The sequence below is a fragment of the Ochotona princeps genome, chromosome 28, assembly GCF_030435755.1.
Source record: "Ochotona princeps isolate mOchPri1 chromosome 28, mOchPri1.hap1, whole genome shotgun sequence".
NCBI lineage: Eukaryota > Metazoa > Chordata > Mammalia > Lagomorpha > Ochotonidae > Ochotona > Ochotona princeps.
Genome location: NC_080859.1, coordinates 19,075,615 through 19,102,060, shown reverse-complemented (window position 1 = coordinate 19,102,060; position 26,446 = coordinate 19,075,615). Strand labels below are relative to the sequence as shown.

Below are 26,446 nucleotides of genomic sequence, written 5' to 3'. Positions count from 1 at the left end.
ATCTGACTCTGTAATAAAATAAATAAATCTTTAAAAAAAAAAAAGAAAAGAAACCAGGAACTTCTTCAGATCTCCCACATGGGTGCAGGGTCCTCAGGACCTGGGCCATACTCCGCTGCTTTAACAGGCCATAAGCAGGGAGCTGGATGGGAAGTAGAGCAGCTGGAACTTGAACCTGGGATCCTGTGAGGTATCAGCCCTAGCAGGTGGAGGACGCAGCACCAGCACCTCTGAAGAGAGTGTCTTTTGAAAAGCTACTACCTTAGAGCCAGGAACATCCACTTATTTGGAAACAGTTCATTCTGTTTGGACAGATGTGCAGTCATCCTGCCTCCATCACAGGAGCCCAAGATGTTTTTGGAACCCAGTCAAGATAGAGTATTTTCATCTTTAAAGTGTCCTGCTGCCATTTTGCAGTGAGTCACACTCTGTCCCTCAGCAACAGCGAGCCCCTGATCTTTTTCTATTAACTTGTCTCATTTGTTCTAGAGTTTCATAGAAGTGAATTATATATGCTCTGTTTTACTATGTTCCTGAGGCTCGTCTACATTTTTATGTGTTTAGCAGTCCAGTGGTAATGATTAAACTTTCCTGAGCATGGATATTTGGCTTGTTTTCGTTTGGTGGTGTTATAATAAAGCTGTTGTGAATATTCATTCATTTTGCGTTTGTGTGAACATGTTTTATTTCTCTTGGTTCTCTGGGTCCCATTCCTAGAAATGGAATTGGGGCCTGGTATGGTGGGTGGTTGTTTACCCTTTTAAGAAGCTGTTTTCCAAAATGGTTGTTCCGTTTTACACGTCTGCTCGTAATATGTGATGATTCTGGCTGCTCATGTTCATCAGCAGTTGATTATTTCAGTCTTCCTCCTGTTAGCACTTGGCTGTGTGGATGTTATAGTAGTGCCACAATGTGATTTACTGATGACTAGTGAGGCTGAGAATTTGATCATATGTATGCCATCCTGACTGAAGGATTTTTTTCAGATTTCTGTCCCTATTAAAAAATGGAATTGCTAAATGTTAAGGACTTTCCTTTGTTTAAGATTTATTTATTATTTTTTTTGAAAGACACTTATAGAGAGGAGGAGAGACAAAGATCTGCTATCTGCTGGTTCATTCCCTAAATCGTCACAACAGCTGGAGCCGAGCTGAACTGAAGCTGGGGACCAGGAGCCTCCTCTGGGTCTCCCATGCTGGTACAGGGTCTCAGGGCTTTGGGCCATCCCCTACTGCTTTCTCAGGCCATACGCAGGAAGCTGGATCAAAAGTGGAGCAGCTGAGAAACAGAACTGTGGCCTATACGGGATGCTGATGCTTGCAGGCTGAGGATTAGCCAGTTGAGCTATGCTGCTGGCCCTAATACACATTGCAGTCTGAAGCCTTTGTTTGTTAATTTTAAAAGGGAGTAACGGGGTTCGGCAGCGTGGCCTAGTAGCTAAGGTCCTCACCTTGATCCCATATGGCCACTGGTTCTAATCCCGGCAGCTCCACTTCCTCTCTATCTCTCCTCCTCTCAGTATATCTGACTTTGTAATAAAAATAAAATAAATCTTTAAAAAAAAAAAAGGAAGTAGCACGTCCTGTTATTATTGTGAGATTATGTGTGTGAAAGAGATCATGAGAAGGAGAGTGCAGACAGGTATTTTTGATCCACTGGTTCACTCCCCAATTTGCCACAACACTTCGGGCTGGCCTGGGCCAGAGCCAGGAGCTTGGAGCGCCTGTGTGTCTTCATGCAGAGGCAAGGTCCGCTTAGGCTGCCTCATTTGGGAAAACATTTCTTCATATTTTACCTTAAAAAAAGGTATGTGGTTCCAGTGTTTGTGCTGTGTTGATTGGCGTTTACAGGCTAACTCCTCTCTGTTTGTGCTGTGTTGATTGGCGTTTACAGGCTAACTCCTCTCTGCTTGTGCTGTGTTGCCAGATAACAGTGGCTTTGGTAGACAGAGGTTTTTCAGTATTTCGTGAAAGCTTTCAGATCCTGGCAATGCGAATAAAGGTTTTTATCTTTTAAGGAATTTGTGTCCTATAAGCATTTCCTTAATGTTGTTTCTTGATTTTCTGTTTACTATCTACCAGATGTATTAATGTGTTTTCATTCCTAAGAATGGCAAAAAATCTTTTGTCTTTACTAGCTTGTTTTCAGGCTTAGCAGTTTTATTAATCCTTGCAAAGAGCTAGCTTTAAAATTTTATTTCTATTTTTTGGTTTCATTGGTTTTTGCTTTTATCATTGCTATTTGCTTTGGGTTTGACTTTCTCTGTTTTTTTTTCAGTGTAAGTTTAGGTAATTGGTTTAAGACCTTCCTTTCCTTCTAAGCATTGCTTTAGATGCTGATGTGAATTTTATATGTTGATGCATTATTTCTAAATTCTCATGTGAATTCTATATAAAAAGTTTTTAATATGTAAATATTCAGTAATCTTCTCTCTGTAATTGGCTTCCATGTTTACATTTGTTGTGGATAGCATATATCACATAATGTGTTCTAAATTCATTTTTCTAATTTTTTTTAAGATTTATTTATTTTTATTGGAAATGCAGATCTACAAAGAGAAGGTAATACAGAGAGAAAGATCTTCTGTCCCTGGTTCACTCCCAAAATGGTCACAAGGACTGGAGCTGAGTCGATTCAGAGCCAGGATCCAGGAACTTCTTTTGGGCCTCCCATGTAGGTGCAGGATCCTAAATGTTTTGGCCATCTGCTACTGCTTTCCCAGGTCACAAGCAGGGTTCGGCATGGGAAGTGGGGCAGCTGGGAAATGAACTGGCATCCATAGGGGATCCCAGCACATGCAAACCAAGGATTTAGCCATTGAGTCATCATGCTGGACCCATTTTTAATTTTAAGAGATTTTTATTTGTTTTAATTAAAAGCCAAAATTAGAGAGGGGGTGACTAGAGATCTCCTGTCAGCTGGTTCACTCCCCAAATGGCCACTACAGACATAGCTGGGCTGGTCTGAACCCAGGAGCAGGAGCCTTTTCTGAGTCTCCACGTAGGTACAGGTGGAATGCTGTGTTCACGGGCCATTAGGAGGGAGCCGGCTCAGAATTAAATTCATTTTTAAAGATGTATTTATTTGAAAAGCAGTGACGGGGGGGGGGGGGAGTGGATTAAGAAGAGAGGAAAGAAGAGAAAGGAAGAAATTGATTGATTTTCCACTTCCTAATGCATTTCCCTAGAAGGCCTCAACTGCCAAGTCTGGACCAGCTGAAGCCACGGGCCACGAGTAACATCTGGGTATCCCCCCTGGGTGGTAGATCCAGGAATGTGGTCCATCATCTGCTTGCTCAGGTTAGCTGGAAGCTGGCCTACTGTACTGTACTGTAACCCTATTTAAAATTCTTCCATGTTTGATCACTCTATAAATGTTTCACATATACTTAATAATGTGCTTCTAATTTTTTTGGGTGAAATAAATTTTTCTTTTCTTTTTTGTTGATTGTCTTTCAGAGTTGCACTGTCCAGTGTAATTGTGGATTTGTTTATTTCTCTCTTGTTCTCTGTTTTTTCTTCATATATTTTGAACTGTTCTCTCAGTTTTTTCTTTGTATATTTTGAGCTTCTGATAGATCCGCTTATATCTGGGATTGTTATACCTAAATGTGTTCACGCCTTACCATTGTATTATGTTCCTCTTTATTTCTGATGTATTTCTTGTTAGGAACTTTAATATATATTTTTTAAGGTTTATTTATTTTGTATTGGAAAGTCAGATTTACAGAGAGAAGAAGCTGCAGAGAGAAAGATCTTCCTTCTGCTGGTTCACTCCCTGAGTCCCGCAACAGCCAGAGTTGAGCTAATCCAAAGCCAGGAGCCAAGAGATTCCTCCAGGTCTCCCACGCAGGTGCAGATCTCAAGGCTTTGGGCCGTCCTCTACTCCCTTCTTACCCCGCAGACAGGGAGCTGGATGGGAAGTAGAGCAGCTGGGATTAGAACTGGCACCCATATGGGATCCTGGTGCATGCAAGGTGAGGACTTTAGATACTAGGCCAGGCCCTGAAATTTAATATTAATATAGCTTCCTTAGTTTTATTCTGGTTAGTGTTTGAATATTGTAGCATTTCCTATCCTTGTATTTTCAATCTGTGCCCTTTCAGTTTTGGTTTACTACAGATATTGTGCTTTTTTTTTTTTTTAAGGTTGATTTATTTTCACTGTAAAGGCAGATGTATACAGAGGAGGAATATCTTCCATCCACTGATTCATTCCCCAAGTGGCCATAACAGCCAGAGCTGAGCTAGTCTAAAGCCAGGAGCCAGGAACTTCCTCCAGTCTCCCACGTAGGTGCAGGATCCCAAGGCCTTGGACCATCCTTGACTGCTTTTCCAGGTCACAAGTAGGGAGCTGGATGGGAAGTGGAGCATCCGGGACATGAATCATCACCCATATGGGATCCTGATGTAAGCAAGGCAAGGATTTGGCCACTAGACTTTTGTGCAGGGCTCTAGACTTTATGCTTTTTAAAAATTCATTCTGATAGTCTTCTAATTGTTGTGTTTAGGCCATTTGTATTTAACATAATTATCAACATGGTTTGATTTAAATTTAGTCTTAGTAATTGTCTTGGATTTAATCTACCTGATTTCTGTTAACGTGTTTTTGTCTTTCTGTCTTCCCAAGTGGCTCATCATTTCATTCACATCTATTTTTTCTCAAAAAGTACTTTATGATTTACATCTTTAATCACAAAACATATTCAAACAGTGCTTTACCATTTTTTAATATAGTGTTAGATCACTACAGCCATATATTTTAAATTTCCTCCTACTAATTTTTGGATCCTTATTTTTTACTTATTTAAGAATTTTTTTTAACTTGAAAGTCAAAATTAGAGCTTCCATCCACTAGCCACTCTGCAGCTGGCTGCAGTGGTCAAAGCTGAGCCAATCCAGGGCGAGGAGCCAGAGCTGCTTCCATGTCTCCCACATGAGTGCAGAGGCATAAGGCTTTGTCATCCTCTATTGCTTTCCCAGATCGGAGGCGAGGAGATGGATCAGAAATGGAACAGCTAGGTCAAGAACCTATGCTCATAGGTTCTGGCGCTGTAGGCAAAATACTAGTCCACTCTACTGCTGCACTTACTGCCTAGCATTCTTCCTTTTGTTCATTTTTCAATCTTATTCTTTAACATATTTTAATACATACTTATTTGAAAGAGTTATAGCAGAAGGGAGAAACAGAGAGATTTGCATCTAGTCCACGTCCCAGCTGGCTGCAGTGGTCAAGGCTGTGCCAAGCCAAAGCCAGGAGCCAGAGGCTTCTTCCAGGTTGACACATGAGTTATAGAGGCCCAAACAGTAGGGTCATTTTCTGCTGCTTTTCCTAGGTTTGTTAGCAGGAAGCTGGGTCAGAAATGGAGCAGCTGGGACTCAAACTGGCACCCATGTGGGATGCTGGCATTGTGTGTGGGGGCGTTGTCTACTGTGCCTCAGTGCCCCTTCCTCTTATTTTTTAATAGCAAGTGGAGTGTGATAAATCTTGATGTCTAAATACATTTCTATTTATTTACCCTACTTTTGGGGGGTCATCACAGAGTTTCTTGAATTTATGTTTTAGGCTTTTGAATAATGTTTGGAAATGTCCCAGTGTTTTTATTCATATAAATGTTTTCTGACTATTCTCTTTTTTGGTGAGGCTTCAACTGCACATGTTACTTCCACTTAAGGAAGCCCTGGTCTACCTTTTATAGTGTATCTTTTGGCCACTTAAAAAAATCTGCATAGGATACGTTTGGGTAGTTTTGTATGACTTACTGCACAACTCCTTTATTCTTTCATTAACGAGTCTTTGTGGAACCACGGAATGTACTTTTTTTTTTTGGTGTTTTTAAGGTTTATTTATTTTTATTGGAAAGGCAGATCAGATTTACAGAGAGAAGGAGAGACAGAAAGATCTTCTACCTACTGGGGGTTTGCTCTTCAAATGACCGTAACGACTAGATCTGAGTTGATCTTCAGCCAGCAGCTTCTTCCCTGTCTCCCACATGGGTGCAGGATCCCAAGGCCTTGCACCATCTTCCACTGCTTTCCCAGGCTACAAGCAGCAAGCTGGATGGGAAGTGGGATATAATTCACCTAAACACTTAGTGTGTTAGGGCTGGTTTGGATAGTAAGTGTTGCCATGGTTACTTGGAGTGTGTACCGGTTATCTTGTATGTAGTGTGCCTCCCGGATACCTGATTGTTGTGAGTGTCCCAGACACCCTCCCCAGCCTTCCCCCAGTGCTCCTGACCCTTGGCGAGAACTCTGCCCTCATTCTGTCATCTTCCAGGAGTAGACTCCTCATTGATGCTGACCAGCCAGGGATGGCCACATAGGGCTCTTCCTGATCTCTTTGCTGCGTTTCTTTTTTTTTTTTTTCCCCAAGGTTCATTTATTTATTTGATTGGAAAGTCAGATTTACAGAGAGAAGGAGATACAGAGACAAAGATCGTCTGTCTGGTGGTTCACTCCCGCCATGGCCTCAACAGCCGGAGCTGAACTGATCCAAAACCAGGATCCAGGAACTTCTTCTGGGTGTCCAATGTGGGTGTGGGGTCCCAAGCCTTTGAACCTTCCTCTACTATTTTCCTAGGCCACAAGCAGGGAGATAGATGGGAAACAGAGCAGCCAGGACATGAACTGGCACCCATATGGGGTCCTGATGCATGCAAGAGGAGGATTTAGCCACTAGGCTACCACGCCAGGCTCTCTTTGCAGTGTTACGTGTGCCTGTGTCTCTTGCCTTGGGGATGGGTTAGTGATCCTGCTCCTCCCGGGGTGGCCCAACTAAGCTCTTGTGTTCAGGGAGTTCGTCAAGGAGCCTTCGTGGCCGTTTTGTAGTGATGAGAACTCTCTGGGGGCATCTGGATGGGACTCCCAGCCACCGGCTCTCATCAGGGGTGGAGATTGGCGCTCGTTTCCTCTTACATAGCCACAGGAACGGGGGTGCGTTGCCATCACTCTGGTGGCTTACGACTTTTTCTGAGAAGCAGAAGGTTTCCAGTAGATTATCATTGCTTTTCCTAGTCTTTGGCTTGAGCACGTGTGTGAATCTGTAGAAAGGAGCTTGAGAATGGATACCAGCTTCATGTTTCCCAATGTTCAGTCTGTACTTTCAGTTAGCCAATACTTCGTCTTTAGTGATTAAAAATTATTGGATGATTTTTCTTGTCTGCCTACATGATGTGTGGTGTTTCTTCCTCTGCTGTTCTCTTACTAATGAGCCAGTTTGTTTACTCTGCTACCTGGTGGCCTTAAGAAAGGTTATTGAGAAAGGAATTTGTTATTCATCTGGCACTTTTTAATGTGACTTTGGGAAGGACATTTCATATTGACATGTTAGGCAAAAGTAGAACCTACTAAAATAACTTTATGCTAGTTGTGAATTTCTTACCTTGATATTACAACTGGCTGTTGTACAGTTATCCTGTTGCTACAGCAAAAACAAAATTAAATTTGAGCCTGGGTAATTGATAGAGAAACAGCCATTTATTTTTACAACTTTAGATCCTGAAAGTCCAAAGTCAAGGATTGTGTACGTGATGGGCAATGCTGCTCTCTACCTCCGAGACGGCATGCTGCTGCTGGGTCCACCCAGTCTGCAAAGGGGAAGGGCGAGTGTGACGGAGCAGGGGAATAAAGCACCAGTTCAGCACTGAACTCTTCCCTCAGGCCCCGTCTCTTATACCATCCGGAAGTGTCTGCGCCCATATGGGATCTCGGTGCATTCAAAGCGAGGACTTTAGCCGCGAGGCCACGCTGCCAGGCCCGAGACGTGTTTTCTTACTGGCTCCTATTTTGCTGACTTTTGTCAGCTTTAGTCTCATGTACTTTTTTTTTAAAAAAGATTTATTTATTTTTATTGGAAAGGCTGATTACAGAGAAGGACAGACAGAAAGATCTTCCGTCCACTGGCTCACTCCCCCAGTGGCCACTAGTGGTTGGAGTTGAGCCAATCCGAAGCCAGGAGCCAGAAGCTTCTTCCGTGTCTCCCACGGGGTGCAGGGTCCCAAGGTTTCCCACTGATTTCCTGGGGCACAAGCAGGGAGCTGGACAGGAAGTTTAGCATCTGGGATGTGAACTGGTGCCCATATGGGATCCTGGTGCTTGGAAGGTAAGGATTTAGCCACTAAGTCATAGCATTGGGCCCACTTTGTCGTTTTCTTTGAAAGCTTACATTTTTTGGACATTCTTCGAGTGCGAATTCTGTTTGAACAAGGATCTCAGAGCATACCCCACATCCGGGACTTGGGGTGGATGGGAAACTGGGTGGGGCTTCTCCGTCAATACCCCCCTTTACCTCAGATACATGATGGAAACAATATGGACATAATACTATTACCCACTTCCCTATACCCCCTGAACCTTTTTTTTTTTTTACCGTAATTAACTATGTAAATATTGCCAACAAAAATACAATAAAAAATTTTAATAATCAAAAAAAAAAAGAAATTTGATTTGAAAGGCAACTTTTAGAAGAGGGGAATTAGCTTTGTCTTTGCCAGGTGCTTGGAACACTGTGCCGTGAGCCTAATAATATTCTCAGGCATTAATTAAAGCCACAGATCTAGAAGATGGTTGGACTTGAGGCTTTGAGTTGTTAGGCAAGACGTTCTGCCCCTCTTTGCTGTCTTCCTACTCTGCAGAAATAAGATATTTTTATGTACTTTGAATTGGGAGGTTTTTTAACAATTGGCTCATGAATACTATTGAAAATGCAGATCAGAATTGAATTTTCATGAGATCTGGTTCTTTGTATGTGTGCCTGAATCTCTAATATTTATGTTAGCTATCAGATGGCCTGATGTTCTAGTGTTCCAGGGACGTTATTGTCTTTCTTAGCATCCTCAAAAATACCTTACCTTGCCAACATAATATTTAGTGACCCATCAAAGCCTGATGTTGACAAAACCATCAAAATGCGTTTCTGCAAGTTAAGTAAAAGTAGAATTGTATGAAAGAAAATTAAGGGGAAAAAACCCCCACAAAATGTAATAAGTGTCACTAATAGACCCTAACTGAAATGCGACCTTAACATCGGCTGCGGTTTCCCATGTGAATTTCAAAGTTTACATTGGAACGTGCTTGTAGAAATGTATGTACACTGTAATTGTGCAACGTCAGTTAGTTGAAGTCAGTGTGGACAGCAGCTGAATCAAATCAAGCAGGACGCTGGTTTCCTTCCAACGTTGCCGCTCTTACCTCCTAAACGGTGAGCACTTCCTCTTGATACCTAACATCATGGATTCATTTTTACTTTTTTGAACTTTGTGAAAGTAAAACTTACAATGTGAAGTTTTGTACTTCATCCTTTCGTTTCGTAGATATTTTTGTGATGTATATTCATGTCTGTAAGAGTCATTTCGTTTGTGGGAAGCTGCACGTTTTGTTGTATTTCTATAAATGCAGCATTCTCTCTGTCCCCCAGTGTTTGGTCCTTTGGGTTGTTTACAGGTCAGGGTTGTTACGAGCAGTGCTTCTCTGAACATGCTTGTACTTGGTGTCAATTCCTGGGATTTCTGGATTGCTTAGCCATGGTGTATAGGTATGTTTAGCTCTGGTAGGAATTTCCAGAAAGTTCTGCTTGGTGGATGCAGATGTTTATACTCTTAATGGTAGTATTAAACAGAATCCATACCAACCTTTGATGTAGTTAGTCCTTTAATTTTGCTCTGTAGTGTATACTTCTGGGATGTATCCATTCAGTTTTTTCAGTTTCTTTTAGGTTCCCTTATTTATGTTTGGGAATTATTTTAGGTTCTTTTCTTGATATTAGGAAGTTCTTTGTATATTCTGGATGAAGGTTTTTGTTGCCTATATGTAATTCATATCCTTTTATCATATTTATCATATCCTTTTCTTTGTTTAGGAGTTTTGTGTGTATATGTGTTTGCTTGGTTAAAATAATCTTTCCCAGTGCTAGCGTCATGAAAATACCCTCTTATAAGATTTAATGTTTTTCTTTATACATTTAGATCTGTCTTCAGTGCTTTTCGAATTAACTTTGACAGTTTTTGGAAAAAGCATGCCAAATTTACTATTCAATTAATATAGTGTATTTGGGGAAAAACACCTTTTCTTAGAGCTCTGCAGTTATCGTTGGTCAGTCAGTTCTACAAAGCATATGTGTGTTTCTGGCTACTATTCCTATGTTTTGTAAGAGATTCACCATGTGTGACCAGTGCTGTGGTGTAGTGAGTTAAGCCACCCCTCGTAGTGTTGGCAGAGTGTGTCCAGGGTCTGTTTTGCTTCCCCTTCACCGCCCAGCAAATGCAGCTGGGAAACCAGCAGGTGATGGCCCGAGTGGATTGTTCCCTGCCAGGACACGGAGCATCTGGACAAGTTCTGGGCTCCTGGCTTCAGTCTGGCAGCCATGAAGGCCATTTGGGGAGTTAACCTGTAGGTGGAAAAGCTGTCTACTCTCATTGTCTTGTCATTTTTCCTTTCAAATAAAATAAATCCTTAAAAATAGAAGTTAATTTAAGCTTGAACATTGCAGTTTCACTATTGCAGAAAATTCTTTGGGACAATAATGATATTTTGTTGAATTATTCTGATCTGTATGCACATTCCTTTCTCTTTATATTAATTATATGGGTTTTCAGGTTTTCAAAATTTTGTTTTTTGAACTGCATAGAGAAGGAGAGACAGAAGGCTTCCCGTGTGCTGGTTCACTCATGAGATGCCTACCATCTCTAGGGCTGAGCCACGCTGCAGCTGGGAAGCAGGCCGTCTCCCATGTGGGTGGCGGGGCAGAACCACTGCTGACACTTGCTGCCTCCCGGGGTGCGCGGTGGGAGGAAGCCAGAATCAAGAGTGGAGACAGGACTTGAACCTCAGCACTTGGCAGGTGTTGAAGTGATATCTTAGCCTCAAGACCGAATGTGTGCCTCTGTTACAGCTTTTTAGGTTTAGTTTCTGCAGGCGTTGATTCTGCCTTTTTCTTTTTGAAGATCACCTTTGCTAGTTTGGCTGTGTGCTGTCCTGTTTAAATTGTAGAATCACCTTGTTAGTGTCCACAAAAAACTACTGGTATTTTATTCCGATTATGTTGCATTTGTAAATTATTTCAGGGTGCTTGATATTCATAAAACTAAACCAGGCAAGCTAGTAAACGTAGTGTTGAGGTTGTATCTGCATTTAATTACATCTGTTGTAATTTTTCTTCGGGATGGTTGGCATGTTTACTTCCAGGAATTTCATGTTTTTTGTTGCTATTATAAATTGTATACATTTTTAGGTATCATTTATAATTTAGTTTTATAGCTATGTGTTAGAATATGGTAATATTTTGTTTTATGTATGTATTAACTAAAACTTACCTTTGTCAAGTTTTATTTGTTGGCTCTTCCAGTTTCACTGTACAGAGGTTGTTCAGTTATGATTTTTTTTTCCCATGTCTTTCATTGTTGAACTTTATACTCTTTTTTAACTTGTTGAACTGGCAAGCACTCACAGTTGTTAGTTGTTGGAATACATGAACTTCACTCAGATAATGTTGTCTTACCAACTGGAAACGTAGAAATCAGAAAACAATAGCATTACACCTTTAAAAGTGCCAAATAAATAAATAAATAAATAAGCTGCCCATGTAGAACTATATCCCTGTTGAAAATACCTTTCAAAAATAGCAGTTTTAGACCTCAGATGCCTCAAGTTCATCATATTAAAGGATGTTAGCTAGGCCAGAGGAAGGCATGGAAGTGGAACACAGCATAGATACTCTGTCTTCAGAAAGGATTATTAAATGCTGAAAAAGTTTTCATTGCGAACCATTTCCAACATTTCTGTAGCGTACGAAGTACCTGCACCTTGCCTCTGGTTATGTTATAGTTAATTGTAAACACATCTTGCTGCTGTTTCTACTTCTGAAATTGTGGCTCAGTTAGGAGATGTAGGATAAATAAATGAGGGCTTTTTTTGTTTGTTTTGTTTTACATTTTATTTTATTATTTATCTGAAAGAGTTGAGTATCTTCCAGTTGCTGGCTCACTTCCCCAAATGGACGTGACAGCCTGGTTGGGGCAGGCTGAAGCCGGGAACTGAGAACTACATCTGGACTCCCACATGGCTAGTGGGGGTCTCAGTGCTTGGTCCTTACGCTGGTTTCCCAGGGACATGAGCAGGGACCGGTGGTAGAAGTGAAGCAGCTAGAACTCAGACTGGTGCTCATATGGAGTACCAGCAGTACAGGTACATGCTGTGCCACAAGGCCAGCCCCATAAGTGTGTTTTAAGAGGAACCAGAAATATTTGCAGGGCATCTGGATCCATATGTGTAAAACTGGATACAAGAGAGTTATAAAATATTCCAGTGGACGTGGAAAAGTCATTAAAATAGTTTTCTCGGGCCCGGTGGCATAGCCTAGCGGCTAAAGTCCTCGCCTTGAACTCACCGGGATCCCATATGGGCGCCGGTTCTAATCCCAGCAGCTCCACTTCCCATCCAGCTCCCTGTTTGTGGCCTGGGAAAGCAGTTGAGGACGGCCCAAGCCTTGGGACCCTGCACCCGCATGGGGGACCTGGAAGAGGTTCCTGGTTCCCGGGTTCGGATCGGCGCGCACTGGCCGGTTGCGGCTCACTTGGGGAGTGAATCATCGGACGGAAAATCTTCCTCTCTGTCTCTCCTCCTCTGTGTATATCTGGCTGTAATAAAATAATAAATCTTAAAAAAAAATAGTTTTCTCATTAAGAAAGCCTTTCTTCCTTCAAATAAGGATCAAATTCTGTTTGTCTCTTAACCTTTTTCTAGAAAAGATATTTCAAAAGAGAGATATTTCTGGCTCTTAGCAGATGGAGCATAGAAAGAACTCTGTACCTGTGCTAACCATTAACCTTTTAGATCTTCTGGAAGTTAAGTCTGCTTACCTAACACCTCGTTTAAGTCAGATGGACGGGAATGTCTACCGCAGCTGGAGTGTGATACTAAGCAGCATTTGTAGCATTATCAGCCAGAGAAAGCCCGAAGAAGTCATCCTGATACTGCCAGGCTCAGCATGTCATGTTCTATGCTGATAATAGATCGGTCTTTTAAAGGGAGAAAAGAAACATTCAGGAGACAGCATCAGGAAACTTTTATTCTAGTAATAGGTGAAAATAGAAGAGAATTCCGTGCCACAAGCACGTGCAGTTCCCAGCGTTTGCATTTGTTGCCTGCTGCAGGGTAAGATTGAGCGGCTCATACAGCATCACTTTCTGTGAGAGGAGCAGGCTGGCTGAGTGATTTGGGCTCAAATCTCAACATGAAGTCACATTCGGAATGTAGGCTTGACTGAGGCTGGAGGATCTCCACGGCTGTCTCATCCTGTGACCTTGGTTCCTGGGTTCTCTCAGCAGGAGCCGTCAGCGTTTCACCATGTCAGCCTTTCTGCCTGGTGCTTTGGTGGCCTTATGATGGGGTAGTGGGCTTCTCCCATAGAGGAGAAGCTGAGAGCAGGGATAAAACTATAACGCCTTTTGTGTACTGAGTTTATGTCTATCACATTGTCTTCATTCAGAGTAAGTCACGGGGGAGGGCTTTAATGCCAACAGCAGTGTATTCGCTGTCAGACTTTGCGGTTGAGTGCAGGTGTGCCCAAGCACCTAGCCTTCTGCCTGATGAAAAGGGGCACACAGTTCTCAGCTGTGCTTCAGCCTGCTGTGACAGATAGTGCACTAGACACAGTGTGTTAAAGGAGAAACAAAACAGGGCATTGTCTTTAGTTGGGAACAGCCAGCCCATAGGCCCTACAAGGCCTGAGAAATCATTTGGTCTGACCTTGCTAAGGCAGCTGGAGGTGCGACTGGAACTTCAGTAAACCTCTAACAGGCTAATTGCTTTAACAATGAATTTATTTTATTGTTGATGATGTTTTATTTTATTTTATTTTATTTTATTCATTGATTACATTGTATTATGTGATACAGTTTCGTTGGAACTGGGAATCACCCCACCCCTCCCCCCGCCCTCCCCCCATGTGGAATATTCCACCTTGTTGCATATCCACGGATCAAGTACAGTTGAGATTCCCTCTTTGCAAGCATAAACTAAACATAGAGTCCAACATCTTATAGTCCAATCTAGTTCCTCAGCTTCCTGGAGAGACCCTGTCCAGTCCGAGGGCAGAACCATCAGATTATCAACCCGATCAATTAAAGGCTCCAACATACCCTCAGCAATAATTAACTTCGCTGTGTAACTAATAGTTATAGTATTGAGTAACCAGTATGTTAAAAACAATTGCGATTTCTTAACCATCTTCTGTGATCACCTCATTGTCAATTCAATTTTAGTTTATACACAACATATAACATAATATACATAAAATAACATGTTTTACATAACATCATATCCTCTTAAATTAATGCAAACATGTGGTATCTGACCTTTTGGGATTGGCTCATTTCCCTTAGCATTATGGTTTACATAATTGATAAGGATACATCCCCAGGTGAAACACTGATTAGGATGGGGAGGGTGGAGGACTTGGGAAAAGTGGATGAAACAAATGTTTCCATTTCTTTTTTTCTTTCAGTATCTGGGGGAAGGACGGAGAGAAGGGGAGAGGGCTGTTGCCAGTAGCCTAACCACATCAGTGCCCAGGGATGTGGGGTGGCCACTCACTGCCATCCCCAGTTGCCAGTATGGAGAATGCTCCAAGGGTTTTACTTCAGTGATTTCAGTAGGTCCAAAACACTTGATTTCTTTGCTCCAAGGTTGAGGAATTCTTTCAAAGGTCCATTGGCCCAGATACTTGCTGTCAAAGCTTGGCCAGGGAAATTGTCTAATCTCTTCTGCCCTCCATCCTCTGACGTGGTACTTGGCATTCTCTGCAGGCCTCAGTGAGCTGGTTGTCATGTTCCCTACATGCATATTAGCATGCTGTCCACAAGTATCAGCAACTGAGGAGGCTCAGTTCTGACATATGCCTAATTTTTAAGTGATAACTTTGTGTGGCCTGAGAATGATATTATAAATATCCAAATGGCCCTTGGCATAAGAAGTTCCTTCACTTACTTTAATAAAAATTGAGTAGTTTTTGAGCCTCGTGTGATGGTTCAATGGATCCCACATTGGTGTTGGTTCGTGTCCCGGCTGCTCCACTTCCCATCCAACTCCCTGCTTGTGGCCTGGGAAAGCAGTGGAGGACGGCCCAGAGCCTTACCCCACACCCACATGGGAGATCCAGAAGAGCCTCCTGGCTCCTGGCTTCGGATTGGCTCAGCTCTGGCCATTGTGGCCACTTGGGAAGTGAATCAGCAGGTGCAAGTTCTTTCTGTCTGTGTCTTCTTGTCTCTCTAAATCTGAGCTACCTTTTCAATAAAAAGAAAATTAAAAAAATAAATCTTAAAAAAAATCAGTGTTGGAGGGGTATACTTCATGCTTGTCCTGTTCTGCATATTGTTTTGTTTTTTTAATTCATTTTATTATTACTATTATTTTATAGTACAGTTTCATATTCCCTTATCCTCTCCCCAGTTCCCTCCTCCCCCCCCCCCAGTTCCTCTATATCATTACTAACACATAGTTCTTCATACTCAGTCATATGTCCATCATTGCAGGCATGGACAATGGCAGAGAGTCCAGAATCCTATTGTCAAGAAATAGTAAAGTTTCGTTGTAAGTCCATCTTTGTCTGGAAGCAGAAATGCATACCACACTACATCCTCACATCTGGGTGTTAGTCTCCATTTCACAGCTACTGTACATCCCCTTAAATGAAAAGTCATGTTTCAAAATCAACAATAGAAAAAAAAGAGGAAATTTACAATGCCATGAAGTTAAATGACATATTACTAGATATGATAGTCTCCATTACACAACTACTGTACATCCCCTTAAATGGAAAGTCGTGATACAAAATCAACAAATAGAAATTTACAATGCCTGAAGTTAAATGACATGTTACTAGATATGACAGTCTCCGTTACACAGCTACTATACATCCCCTCAAATGAAGAGCCACAAAACAAAATCAACAACAGGAAAAAAAAAGAAATTAACAACACCAAGAAGTTAAATAACATGCTATTAAATGACTAATGCGTAGCTGAAGAAATGAAAATCAAGAACCTTGTTGAAGAAAATGATGCTACCGTATGATATATACGAGTCATTAAACGATTTAATCAGAAGAAAGTGTTTTGAAGAGATGAAACTAACAGAGATAACAAAACCCATGTGATACAGTTTCTGCTAATCTTTGTTGAAGTGTGTCTCCTCCAGACAATAAGCAGATGGGTTTTGTTTTATAATCCAGTCTACTACTCTGTGATGTTTGATTAGGCTTAAGCCATTTACATTCAGAGTTTAATATACATGGGTGTGACGTTGGTCCTGTCATTTTAGGAATGGGTTGTTCATTGGTTTAGTCTTCTGTTGTCATTTTACTGGGATGTTCTTCCCGTTTGCCTTTGGTTTTGGTAGGTGCTATTCCTCTTCTCTGCCAAGAGAACATCATGAAGTATCATTTGTAGGGCAAATTCTTTTAGCTTTTCTTTAGTGTGGAAGAATTTTGTTTCATTTTCAATGACGAAAGAAAGCTTTGCTGGATATGTTATCCTGGGCCGAAAATTTTTTTCTTTTAGAATCTGGAATATGTCACTCCATTCTCTTCTTGCCTGTAGAGTTTCCTGTGAGAGATCTCCTGTGAGCTTAATTGGCATTCCTTTATATGTCAATTGATTTTTTTCACGTGCACATTTAAGGATCTTTTCCTTATGTTCAATTGAAGAGAGCTTGATGATCATATGTCGTGGTGAAGATTGCTTTTGGTCAAGCCTGTTGGGAGTTCTGTGCCCCTCCTGGAACTTGTTTCCCAATTCTTCCTCTAGATTAGGTAAATTTTCCTTTATTATTTCATTAAATACATTTGCAAACTCAGCTTCTCTTTCTGCACCTTCTGGGACTCCCATAACTCTTAGATTTGGACTCTTAATAGTATCTTTCAATTCTTGAATACTTTTTTTGGCCTGATCCAGCTCTGCTTCCAGCTTTTTGTTTGCTTCCCTCTGGTGACAGGAAATACCTTCCAATTCTGAGATTCTTTCTTCTGCTTGCTTCATTCTGTTTTGGAGACTTTCCACTGTACTCTTAATTTGCTCTACTGTGTTCTTAATTTCTGATATACCAGCCTTGATTTGCTTTATTGCTTTCTTAAATTCTTTGAACTCTTGCATGAGCTTCTCATTGTTGATCAGAATCTTTAAAATGAGTCTTATGGATTCTGTGTGCCCCATTTTCTCGATGTCTTCCTCAGTTAACTCTGAGATTGGCATAGGGTTTTGCTCCCTTGCAGGAGTTTTGTCTCTTCTTTTGCTCTTGATCATTGTACTTCTGGTTAGCAGAGTCTTCTCCTTTTGGCAGGTTTCTAAGCTGTGTCACCCACAGGTCTACAATGCGATTTTACTTATTGTGGTTGGTACACAACTTTTCTTGCAGCCACTTGTGCCACAACCTCCAGCAAGTTCCAGGTCTGGGTTTTTATGTCAGATTTCCACTGTGGTCTCCACAGCCCCAGGTTTTGGCTCACCACTCTCCACCTCCTGTGATACCGTGCTGAGGCTGCACCGTGGTCTCTGCAACCTTTCTCCCACTTCCGGTTGGAGCAGGTCCCAGGATTAGAGAGACACCAGGTGTCCTATATAATTAGGTTGTTGGTGGCGCTGATCTTGCTGGAACCTGTTGGAGGTTAGGGTCTGGGTGCCACATGGACCTGAAATATGTCCTCTCTGCTTCATCCTGGTTAAATGTTTTTCCGTCTGTATAAACGTGTCCTTACCCTATTCTGCCATCTTGATTCTCCTCCTGCATATTGTTTTAAAAATCATCTTTGTTGCTTGTCAAGCAGTGGGCATAATCTTCTAGTTAAAGTGATGATGTGATGACCACTAAGTTAATAATTAGAAATACTGGAATTCATACCTCCCTGATTCATTGTTAGCTTATTTAAAATATTTTTTGTTTAAAATTAGTAAGATTGAAAAATCCTGAAGCAGTTTGAAATGAATAATTTTCATAGACAAAAAGTCATTCAGTGAATAGTACAGGGAACAAGGAGAGTAATGTCACAAAAGAAATATTTCCTTTTTTTATACTTTAGAGATAGGAATGAAGTAATAATGCTATAACCACTTAAATATATTGGCTTCAAACTGACGAGATAATCATTGACAGATTTGTCATAAAACAGGAGCCAAGATTGACGATAGTAGTATTGAAAAGGGGGCTATAGGCAACAATGGAAGGTGAGAGAAGTGAAAGTATGAAACAAAGGTTACAGCAAAGAACTAATCCGTACTGTAAACAAGGGGGAAGGCATGCTCATCCATTCATTACTTTGTATCCTCAGTTCTGCAAGTAGTATTTGGAACAGTACAACCTATTCCAAAGAAGACTGGGCAAAATACTGTATGAACTTAAATCCTTAGTCATATAGATTGAAATTATTTGAGACAGTTATTCTTACTGGAAAAAAAAAAGTTGGGTCTGGTTTTGCAGCACAGAGTATCAGGCTGCAGCTGGCAGTGCGTGCCTCCCATATTGGAGTGCTCCACTTCCAGCCCAGCTTCCTGCTGCTGCGTCCTGGGAGGCAGCAGACAGCAGCTCTGGGAACTGGGTGCCTGCTGCCTGGGTGGGAGATCCAGTTGGAGTTGCAGGCTCTCGGCTTCACCGGCCACAGCCCTGGCTGATGTAGGTGTTCAAGGAGTGAAACGGTGGCTGGTAATTGTGTTACTCTCGTTCTCTTCTTCTCTGGCTTTCAAGTGAGTGAAAATAAATATAGAAGTGATCATGAAAAATCATGAAAACCTGTGTTTATGCCATCCTCGTGTGTGTGTGTGTGTGTGTGTGTGTGTGTGTTCTCTTTAGCTATTGCTCACAGTTTGGCTTGATTCAAGTGTATTTTGAGGATCACAGCCTGTTGTTTGAATGTATTTTCCTGTGGGTGTGCACTGTTGAGGTTAATTAGCATGTTGCTGTACAGGAGCAGATATATGGACATAGCTAATACATTCGCTTTGGTGAGAGGTAATTAGCAACAACTCAGGTGTTTTAAATTAAATTTTAAATTTTAAAAAGCTTCACCTTAAAAAAAAAACTTCAAAAATGTGTATGTTGCAGCTTGTCAGATAAGTCCGTTTCCAGGCAGGCAGATCAGTATTCTGCCCGTGCTCCTCACTGCGCTGAGATCTGCTCCCACAGCGTGCTTGCTGGGAGCTCCAGGCTCCTCCTTCCTGCCACTGTCATGGCTGTCTTACCGAATTCATTGGTCACAGTAGGTTGTTGTCCACCATATACAAGATCTTGGAGCTAATAGGCGAGCTGTGCCTGCAGGTGGAGGTCAGGATGATCAGTGGGACAGACTGGTGGACGTTGATAATTGGTTCATCAGCATAATGCCTCCGTGGAAGATCAGGGGTGGGGATGGGGGTGGAAGGTCCCTGGGCCCGGGTTCCAATAGTCATGGGCGTGGCTGCTGTTGAGAACCATTGCTTAGAGGAAACCAGCCTGGCACAGGAAGCCCACAAGAAGCATGTCAAGGATAGCAGGAAATCGATGAAAGGCAAACTTAGCAAAGACCAGAAAGTAAAACCTTTTATGACGGGACTACAGCACAAATCAAGCACAGCTGTACTAATTGTAAAAACTTGTAGTTCTTGTTAGCACTGTGCAGAGGCTGCAAGGAATATGCTCCTCATGAACACCTGCTCAAGCTCCAGTTGCTCCTGGCTTCTGACTGGGCCAGCCCTGGTGTGGGAGCCTTAAGGGAGTGAGCCAGCAGAGATTCATTCTCTCTCTCTCTCAACTAACTGCCTTTCAAATAAGTGAATGAATCTGGAAACAAAAGCTGCAAGTTCAGTTTTGGTGAAAAAGTGATTCAGGATGGCGTGGCCGCAGCGCTGGACTGCCAGGAGGGTGGTGTGCTTTTCTTGGATGACTTAGAGATGGATAAGAGAGCCATGCCTTTGGCTCCGTCCCTGCTCCTGCCTGGTGGCTGCTGCTCACTGTGTAACACTCGGACTTAGGAGAAGGGTTAAGTAGAGCTCGCCATTGACTTTAACCTTGATTTACTTGGTGTGTAGGCCTTGTGTTTAAAGAAAAACATTGTCATATAGGTTGTGTAAAAATACAATACATTTACACGTAAGTAAAAAGTTCTCTGTGTTTGTTAATGGTAAATTTAGTTTTCCTAATTTTTACTAAGTTCTTAGATGAAATTATCTGATGAGTTGACTATTGTAAGAACACTGAAACAGTTTGACAAGTCTGGGATAAGGACTCGGGTAAGCATTGCTTGATGTGGAGTACCAGAGGTAGCACAGTGTGGAAGATGCTTGGATAGCTTTGTGCTGTACACCCTTCACGGCGCTTCTCCCGGGGTAATTGCTTACTAATTATATGTGTATTATTATCATTGACAGTTTACGGCTCTTAAATGGGAGAGGTTTATTAAGCACAGACTACATCAGAGTTTTAAATGGTCATCTTGGTAGTTTTTTTTTTTTTTAGATTTATTTTATTTTTATTACAAAGTCAGATATACTGAGAGGAGGAGAGACAGAGAGGAAGTGGAGCTGCCGGGATTAAAACCAGCAGCCATATGGGATCAAGGCGAGGACCTTAGCCACTAGGCCATGCTGCCGAGCCCCCATCTTGGTAGTTTAGAAGTTTGCGATTGTCTTGTGAGATTTGATTGTGTGTTTTTGAGTTGTAAGGCCAAAAGAGCTTACCCAGGAGGAGAGGTATCAGTTTTGCATTTTTAGTGTTTTGTGCATTTTTAAAAATAATTAACTCAATGCATTGTTTGTCCATAGGAATCTTTTGCAACTTATCCGTTGTGTGAGTAAAAGGGAAATCACATCATAACTCTGCTGGACTGGGCACACGGGAGCTGCTACGTATGTCACAGTACAGCGAGAAAGAGCCGTCAGGTAAGGAAGTGTCGGTTCTGCACACTGAAGACTCAGCAGTTACCTCACACACCAGGCATGACTTGCCATCACACTGAAGGCTGGCTTTGAGCCATGCACTGGAGAGTTTAATCCTTAATTTCTAATTTGTAGTAGGGAAATAAGAGAGTCATGATGTTATCTTTCTCCTCCTCCTTGACATTCAGTTTAGAGACTGTTCCTGTGGAGGAATTCTTCAGTCATTGTGTTGAATTACTAGACATGTCATCAAAGCTTCTAATGCCTTGGTTTTTAAAATCTCATGTGGAGTAATTTTCTAAAGTAGCTGAATCAAGAAAGTGTTCTAGGTTGAGTCCATGTTTTTGTTATTCTGAATAGGGTTGTGGTAACTGCATGTCTTTCGTATGCCAGCTTCCTTCCTTTTTCCTACGTTCCCCAAAGTGTGATGACTGGGACATGTGGCAGGTTTATTTCTAGGCTTTTGAGGACTTTCCATGCTGTTGGATTCTTGCTGGTACAGTTGCAGCTTAGATGTTACTGCTGACGGTAACATGGTCCCTCTTACCGAATCCATCACATCATTTGCTAGTAACTGTACATCATTTATGTGTAGAACACTTAGAAGGTACTTGGGTAATCTGGCAGATAATTGAGTTCATCAAGAATTTTGACAATATAATAATGAGATATTTTTTGAAAAAAAAATTTTAAGATTTGTTTTTATTGGAAAAGCAGATTTACAGAGAGAGAGATCTTGTGTCCACTGGCTTGCTCCCCAGATGGCTGCAGCAGCTGGAGCTGGGCTAATCCAAAGCCAGGAACCAGGAGCTTCTTCCTGTTCTCCCATGTTGGTGCGGCATACCAAGGCTTTGGGCCGTCCTCCACTGCTCTCCAGGCCACAGGCAGGGAGCTGGATGGGAAGTGGAGCAGTTGGGAAATGAATCGGGGTTCTGGTGCTTGTAAGGGGAGGATTAGCCAGTTGGGCCCTTGCGCCAGGGTCTGTTTTGCAATATGTTTTGAAAAATGTTTTCTGGTAGGCTTTATTATAAAATCTGAAATACTTAAAGGAGACAAATTTTGAAAGGTATTTTTTCAAGAAGAGACCAGTAATTTTCATTACATAGTATTTCATAAGTATCTAGTATGTGAATATTGAATGTATATTGAATGTTTTATAGTACTACTAGGGTAACCTTGATTTTTAGTACCATATAATTTGCTAAATTATAATACATATATTGATTGAAGTGGTAATCCCCACCCTGAAGTCATTTGTCAAAATAAAAATCATTGCTATCTTTTCTTTAAATTCACCATTCCCCCATTACTGCAGCAATGGATCAAGAATCCAGCAAGGCTGCCTGGCCCAAACCAGCAGGAGGCTATCAGACAATAACAGGCAGGAGATATGGAAGAAGACATGCATACGTCAGTTTTAAACCATGTATGACCAGACATGAAAGAAGCTTAGGTCGCGCTGGTGATGACTATGAGGTGTTAGAACTCGATGATATTCCCAAGGAAAACTCCTCAGGTATGTGATGTGATTATGTGAGTTGTTAATGGCTGTTACGTAAGAGTTGGTCATCTGTTTAAATTTTCAGCTGAATTTATATGGATTTATGGGTGTAAAATATAAAACATTAGGAAATTCTTTGAAATTTTTATTGAATTTAATATTACTATTATATACTTTTAAACACAAGAGAAAATGGAGTGTATCATTAAAATACAGCTACATTCTCATGGTCTTGATTATATTGTATCCTTCAGCTAGAAAATTATCTTAATGTGAACTGATGTATTTTCCTACATATTATTTTTCATTTCATCAATAAATAATTAAGATTGGTTAGTTTTTCAAGAATCATTTTTTTAAATGCAGCTGTGAAATTCTGCTTACCAAATTAAAATTTCTTATTTAGTGGTTTGAAAAAAGTATTTTTCGTATTTATATACTGTAATATTTTTTGGATTGGATTTTTTTCTCTTATTCTAAACTTCCTAATTCTAGGTTACTATTTATGATATGATTATTATTTTAAAGGTTTATTTATTTATTTGAAAGGCAGAGCTAGAAAAAGAGATATTTCCATCTACTGCTTCACTTGCCAGAAGTCTGTAAGGCCCAAACTTAAAGTCTGTAAGGTCCAAAACCAGGAGCTAGAAGCTTCTGGGCCTCTCACATGGGTGCGGAGGCCTGAGCACTTAGCCATCTTGTGCCATTTTCCATGGCGGGAGCAGTGAGAGCACCCCACATGGGTACTGCTTAGAGCTCTGCTAGTCTGTTTCCAATCTGACCCCCTGCTAATGTGCCTGGAAAAGCAGCAATAAATGACCCAGGTGCTTGGACCCATGCCTCCATGTGGAGGATCTGGAATAGGCTACTGGCCTTGACCTGGCCCAACTCTGGCCATTGTGGCCACTGGGAAGTGAACCAGCAAATAGAAGATGACTAATCTCTGTCTCTCTAACTCTGCCTTCCAAATAAATAAATAACTCTCTTTAAAAATATCTGAATTACTGGCTAAGGTAGTTTTGTTAAAGAAGTTTTTTTTTCGGTATGACAAAACTAAAATAAGCATTGGTTATTTCATAGTTTATACATCTTTGTTCCATCAAATCTGAAATGTATCTTTGTGATTAAGCTAACACTGATGAAAAATCACCATTTTTAAGGTAACTTATGGAGTAGATATTTTGCTTAAGTTTCAGAATTCCGACAGTTGAACTGTGGCGAAGAGAATCAACATATTGTTTTCAATCATAGTTGTAACGTATCTAAAGTTATTCATTACGTGTGTGTTACAGCAGTCCATTAGCAGTAGAAATGTAATGTGTGCAGAGTCTGAGCTGTAATCTTCGGAATTAACATCAAAACAATGGGATCCAATTTCTCTTACATTTTAATCCCTTGTTACATCTGCCAGAAGTGCTTTTGATGAGTTTTTTTATGCTACCTGGCAAAAAGAGAGGTTGGCCGTCGCTGGCAGGACAGATGGTTACCCTGTGACTCCACCGCTTGCTGTTGAGTGGGCTGTCGGTAGCCTCTCCGTATCTGTGTGCAGAAGGTTAAGATGTAGGGTTTGAGTGAATTGCGTCTTCAGAAGCCATATGAGGCTGCACGGAGGCATAATGAACTTAGAAGGTAACCAGTCTGTGCTTGCAGTTTAGATGAGCAACACAGAAGCACTTGCCAAAGGAATTCATCTTTTTTTTGAGAAGTTAATGAATGGTATGATTTACCCTTAAGTCACAGTTATCACATAACATTTTAGCCAAATTAATACCTTCACTGTGCTTTCTTTTGTTTGCTGTAAAGGTTCCAGTCCATTGGATCAAGTTCATACTTCTATACCCAGTGACTCCACATGTGAAAAAAATGAGACAGAAATTCCCACTTGTGGTACAGCATTGAATCCAACTATTGAGCGCAGCCCATCCTTTGCTGCAGTCCAGCCTAGTGAGGAAGGCAGGGAGACCTTAGAAAGCAGTGGAAATCTCCAGAATCACTCTGAGGGCAGGTGTACTCCAGGAGCTTGTAATGCTTCCAGTGTGCCCAATGGAATTGCTTTGACTCCTACTGACTCTCAGGCTGCAGATGGCAAACACGGAGAAGAACATGAACGTCTTCAGCTTTCTGCGGAAGTGGTTGAAGTTGGTAGATTCCAGGAAGCATTAGACAATACAGTATGTGAGTTGGCAAATGGGGAGGCAGAGGTGTACAATGGTCTTTCACCGCCAGCTCCCTCTTTTAACTGTGCGATCAGAGACGAGCTTCAAGAGTTAGATTCGGCACCATTACTTAACAACCAGGAATTCCAGAGGTCCTCTTCTGAAGATGATGTTGTTAGGAAGAAACAACCAAATACTAACCAGGAAGGACAGACAGAAACTTCATCTGAGAATGCAGGCTGTGCTGCAGGGCGTGCTTGGAGGGAACAGAATATCCGTGATAGGGACACCAGCCATGGAAGCTCTCCTGAACAGGTAGTAAGGCCAAAAGTTAGAAAACTGGTAAGTTCAAGCCAGGTGGACCAAGAAACAGGTTTTAATAGGCATGAAGCTAAACAAAGAAGTGTTCAGAGATGGAGGGAGGCTTTGGAAGTCGAGGAAAGCGGTAAAGATGATCCATTGATCAAATGTGACGAATATGATGGAGAACATGACTGTATGTTCTTGGATCCACCTTACTCAAGAGTTACACAAAGGGAAACAGAAAATAACCAAATAACAGAACATGGAGCCACAGCAGGAAGACAAGAAGCTGGGGATAATGCCTTTTGGAATGGATGTGGAGATTATTACCAGCTCTATGACAAGGATGAAGACAGGTAAGGCCTCATGCAGTGCGTTGTCATGCTGGACGGTGAACAAGGTGACTTGTTTCTGGTATGACTGGACTCTGATACCATCAGGGAAGTGGGTGTTTTAATTTGTTACTCTGCAGGCAGACTGCTGGTTAAAGTTCTTCACAAAAACTTTCTTTGCCCTATGTTACAGAAATTCTAAGTTCAGATAATGAGCATTAATTGCTTAGTTCAATTTATGCTATTTAAGTTAATTGGTTGTATTTTTAAAAAGTGGGTTTAAAATTAAGATCGCAGATTGCTGATTGGGAGTGACATCATTGATTTTGCCAGTTACTGATGTCACCCATTTCCCTTTCTATAAGTTTCTCCTATTGTTTCTTTTACTCATTTTTATTGGGTATTTGATTTTCAGTAGCTGCTCTTTGTGATAATTGCTGTTATTTTGCCCAGTTGTGGCTGAGGAGATGAGGCCCAGCGGTCTGACTTCCTGAGGCGGGGTGACTAACGTAGAGCTGGGATTGGGCACTTCCTGCCTGCCTGCTGAACTCTGACTTTCAGTAGTATGCTGCTTTTTAAGGAAACATAACTTTTCTTATAATGATTCCTGTTCCTCTTGTGAAGATAGATCCCTTTTTGTGTAAATAAGATACCGTAACAAAGGAAAAAAGTGGAGGATTCTTTGTGTACTGCTAGAATTTTCGTTGTCCCAGAATGCAAATTTCATGTCCTTGAAGCCAGCTGCTGCAGTCCCAGCAGTGCTCAGTTGCAGTACAATTTCAAGATTTTAGGAAAAATAATAGTCATTTGGTTTTTACTAGTATAAGGGAAGAATTTTATCATTTTGAATATGAAGACATTTTTCTATGTTATGCATTGAATGTATTTTATGTCACAATTATAAGGAAAATAATGTAATAAGCCTTTCATTTTCTTTGGACATATGAGTTAAGTCACTGTGGTATCATTTGTGTAACCTATTGTAGAAAACAATTAAAATATAGTTTCTAGTAAACTTTAAGGATTACCAGATAATTTTCATAGACTCTTTATTTTAAGCCGAGATTAAATTAGGCATTTGGCCTAATTTCTGTTTCTTTTTTTCCTTCAGTTCAAGTATGCAGTCATTATCTAAAATTTGCAAAGTACTAGAAACACAAATTGGGCATAAAACTGAACTGATATTTATTTCCTTGATAGCAGATCTGGATCTGAAGCAAATTAAGACTTGCTTTTCAAGTATTCCTACATTTGCTGCA

The 26,446-nt window shown here is 41.2% G+C and overlaps 1 protein-coding gene across 2 annotated transcripts in view; it reads left to right on the top strand.

Moving 5' to 3' along the window:
* The window catches only part of PJA2 (praja ring finger ubiquitin ligase 2), a 63,941-nt gene that overhangs the window by 2,975 nt on the left and 34,520 nt on the right, over positions 1-26,446 (top strand). For both annotated transcript variants that reach the window (XM_058656417.1, XM_058656418.1), the window contains exons 2-4: positions 20,782-20,898; positions 22,211-22,411; positions 24,200-25,211. In XM_058656417.1, coding sequence (XP_058512400.1) covers positions 20,868-20,898; positions 22,211-22,411; positions 24,200-25,211 — 1,244 coding nt within the window. In that variant the 5' untranslated portion in view covers positions 20,782-20,867. The remainder of the gene's footprint in view (positions 1-20,781; positions 20,899-22,210; positions 22,412-24,199; positions 25,212-26,446) is intronic.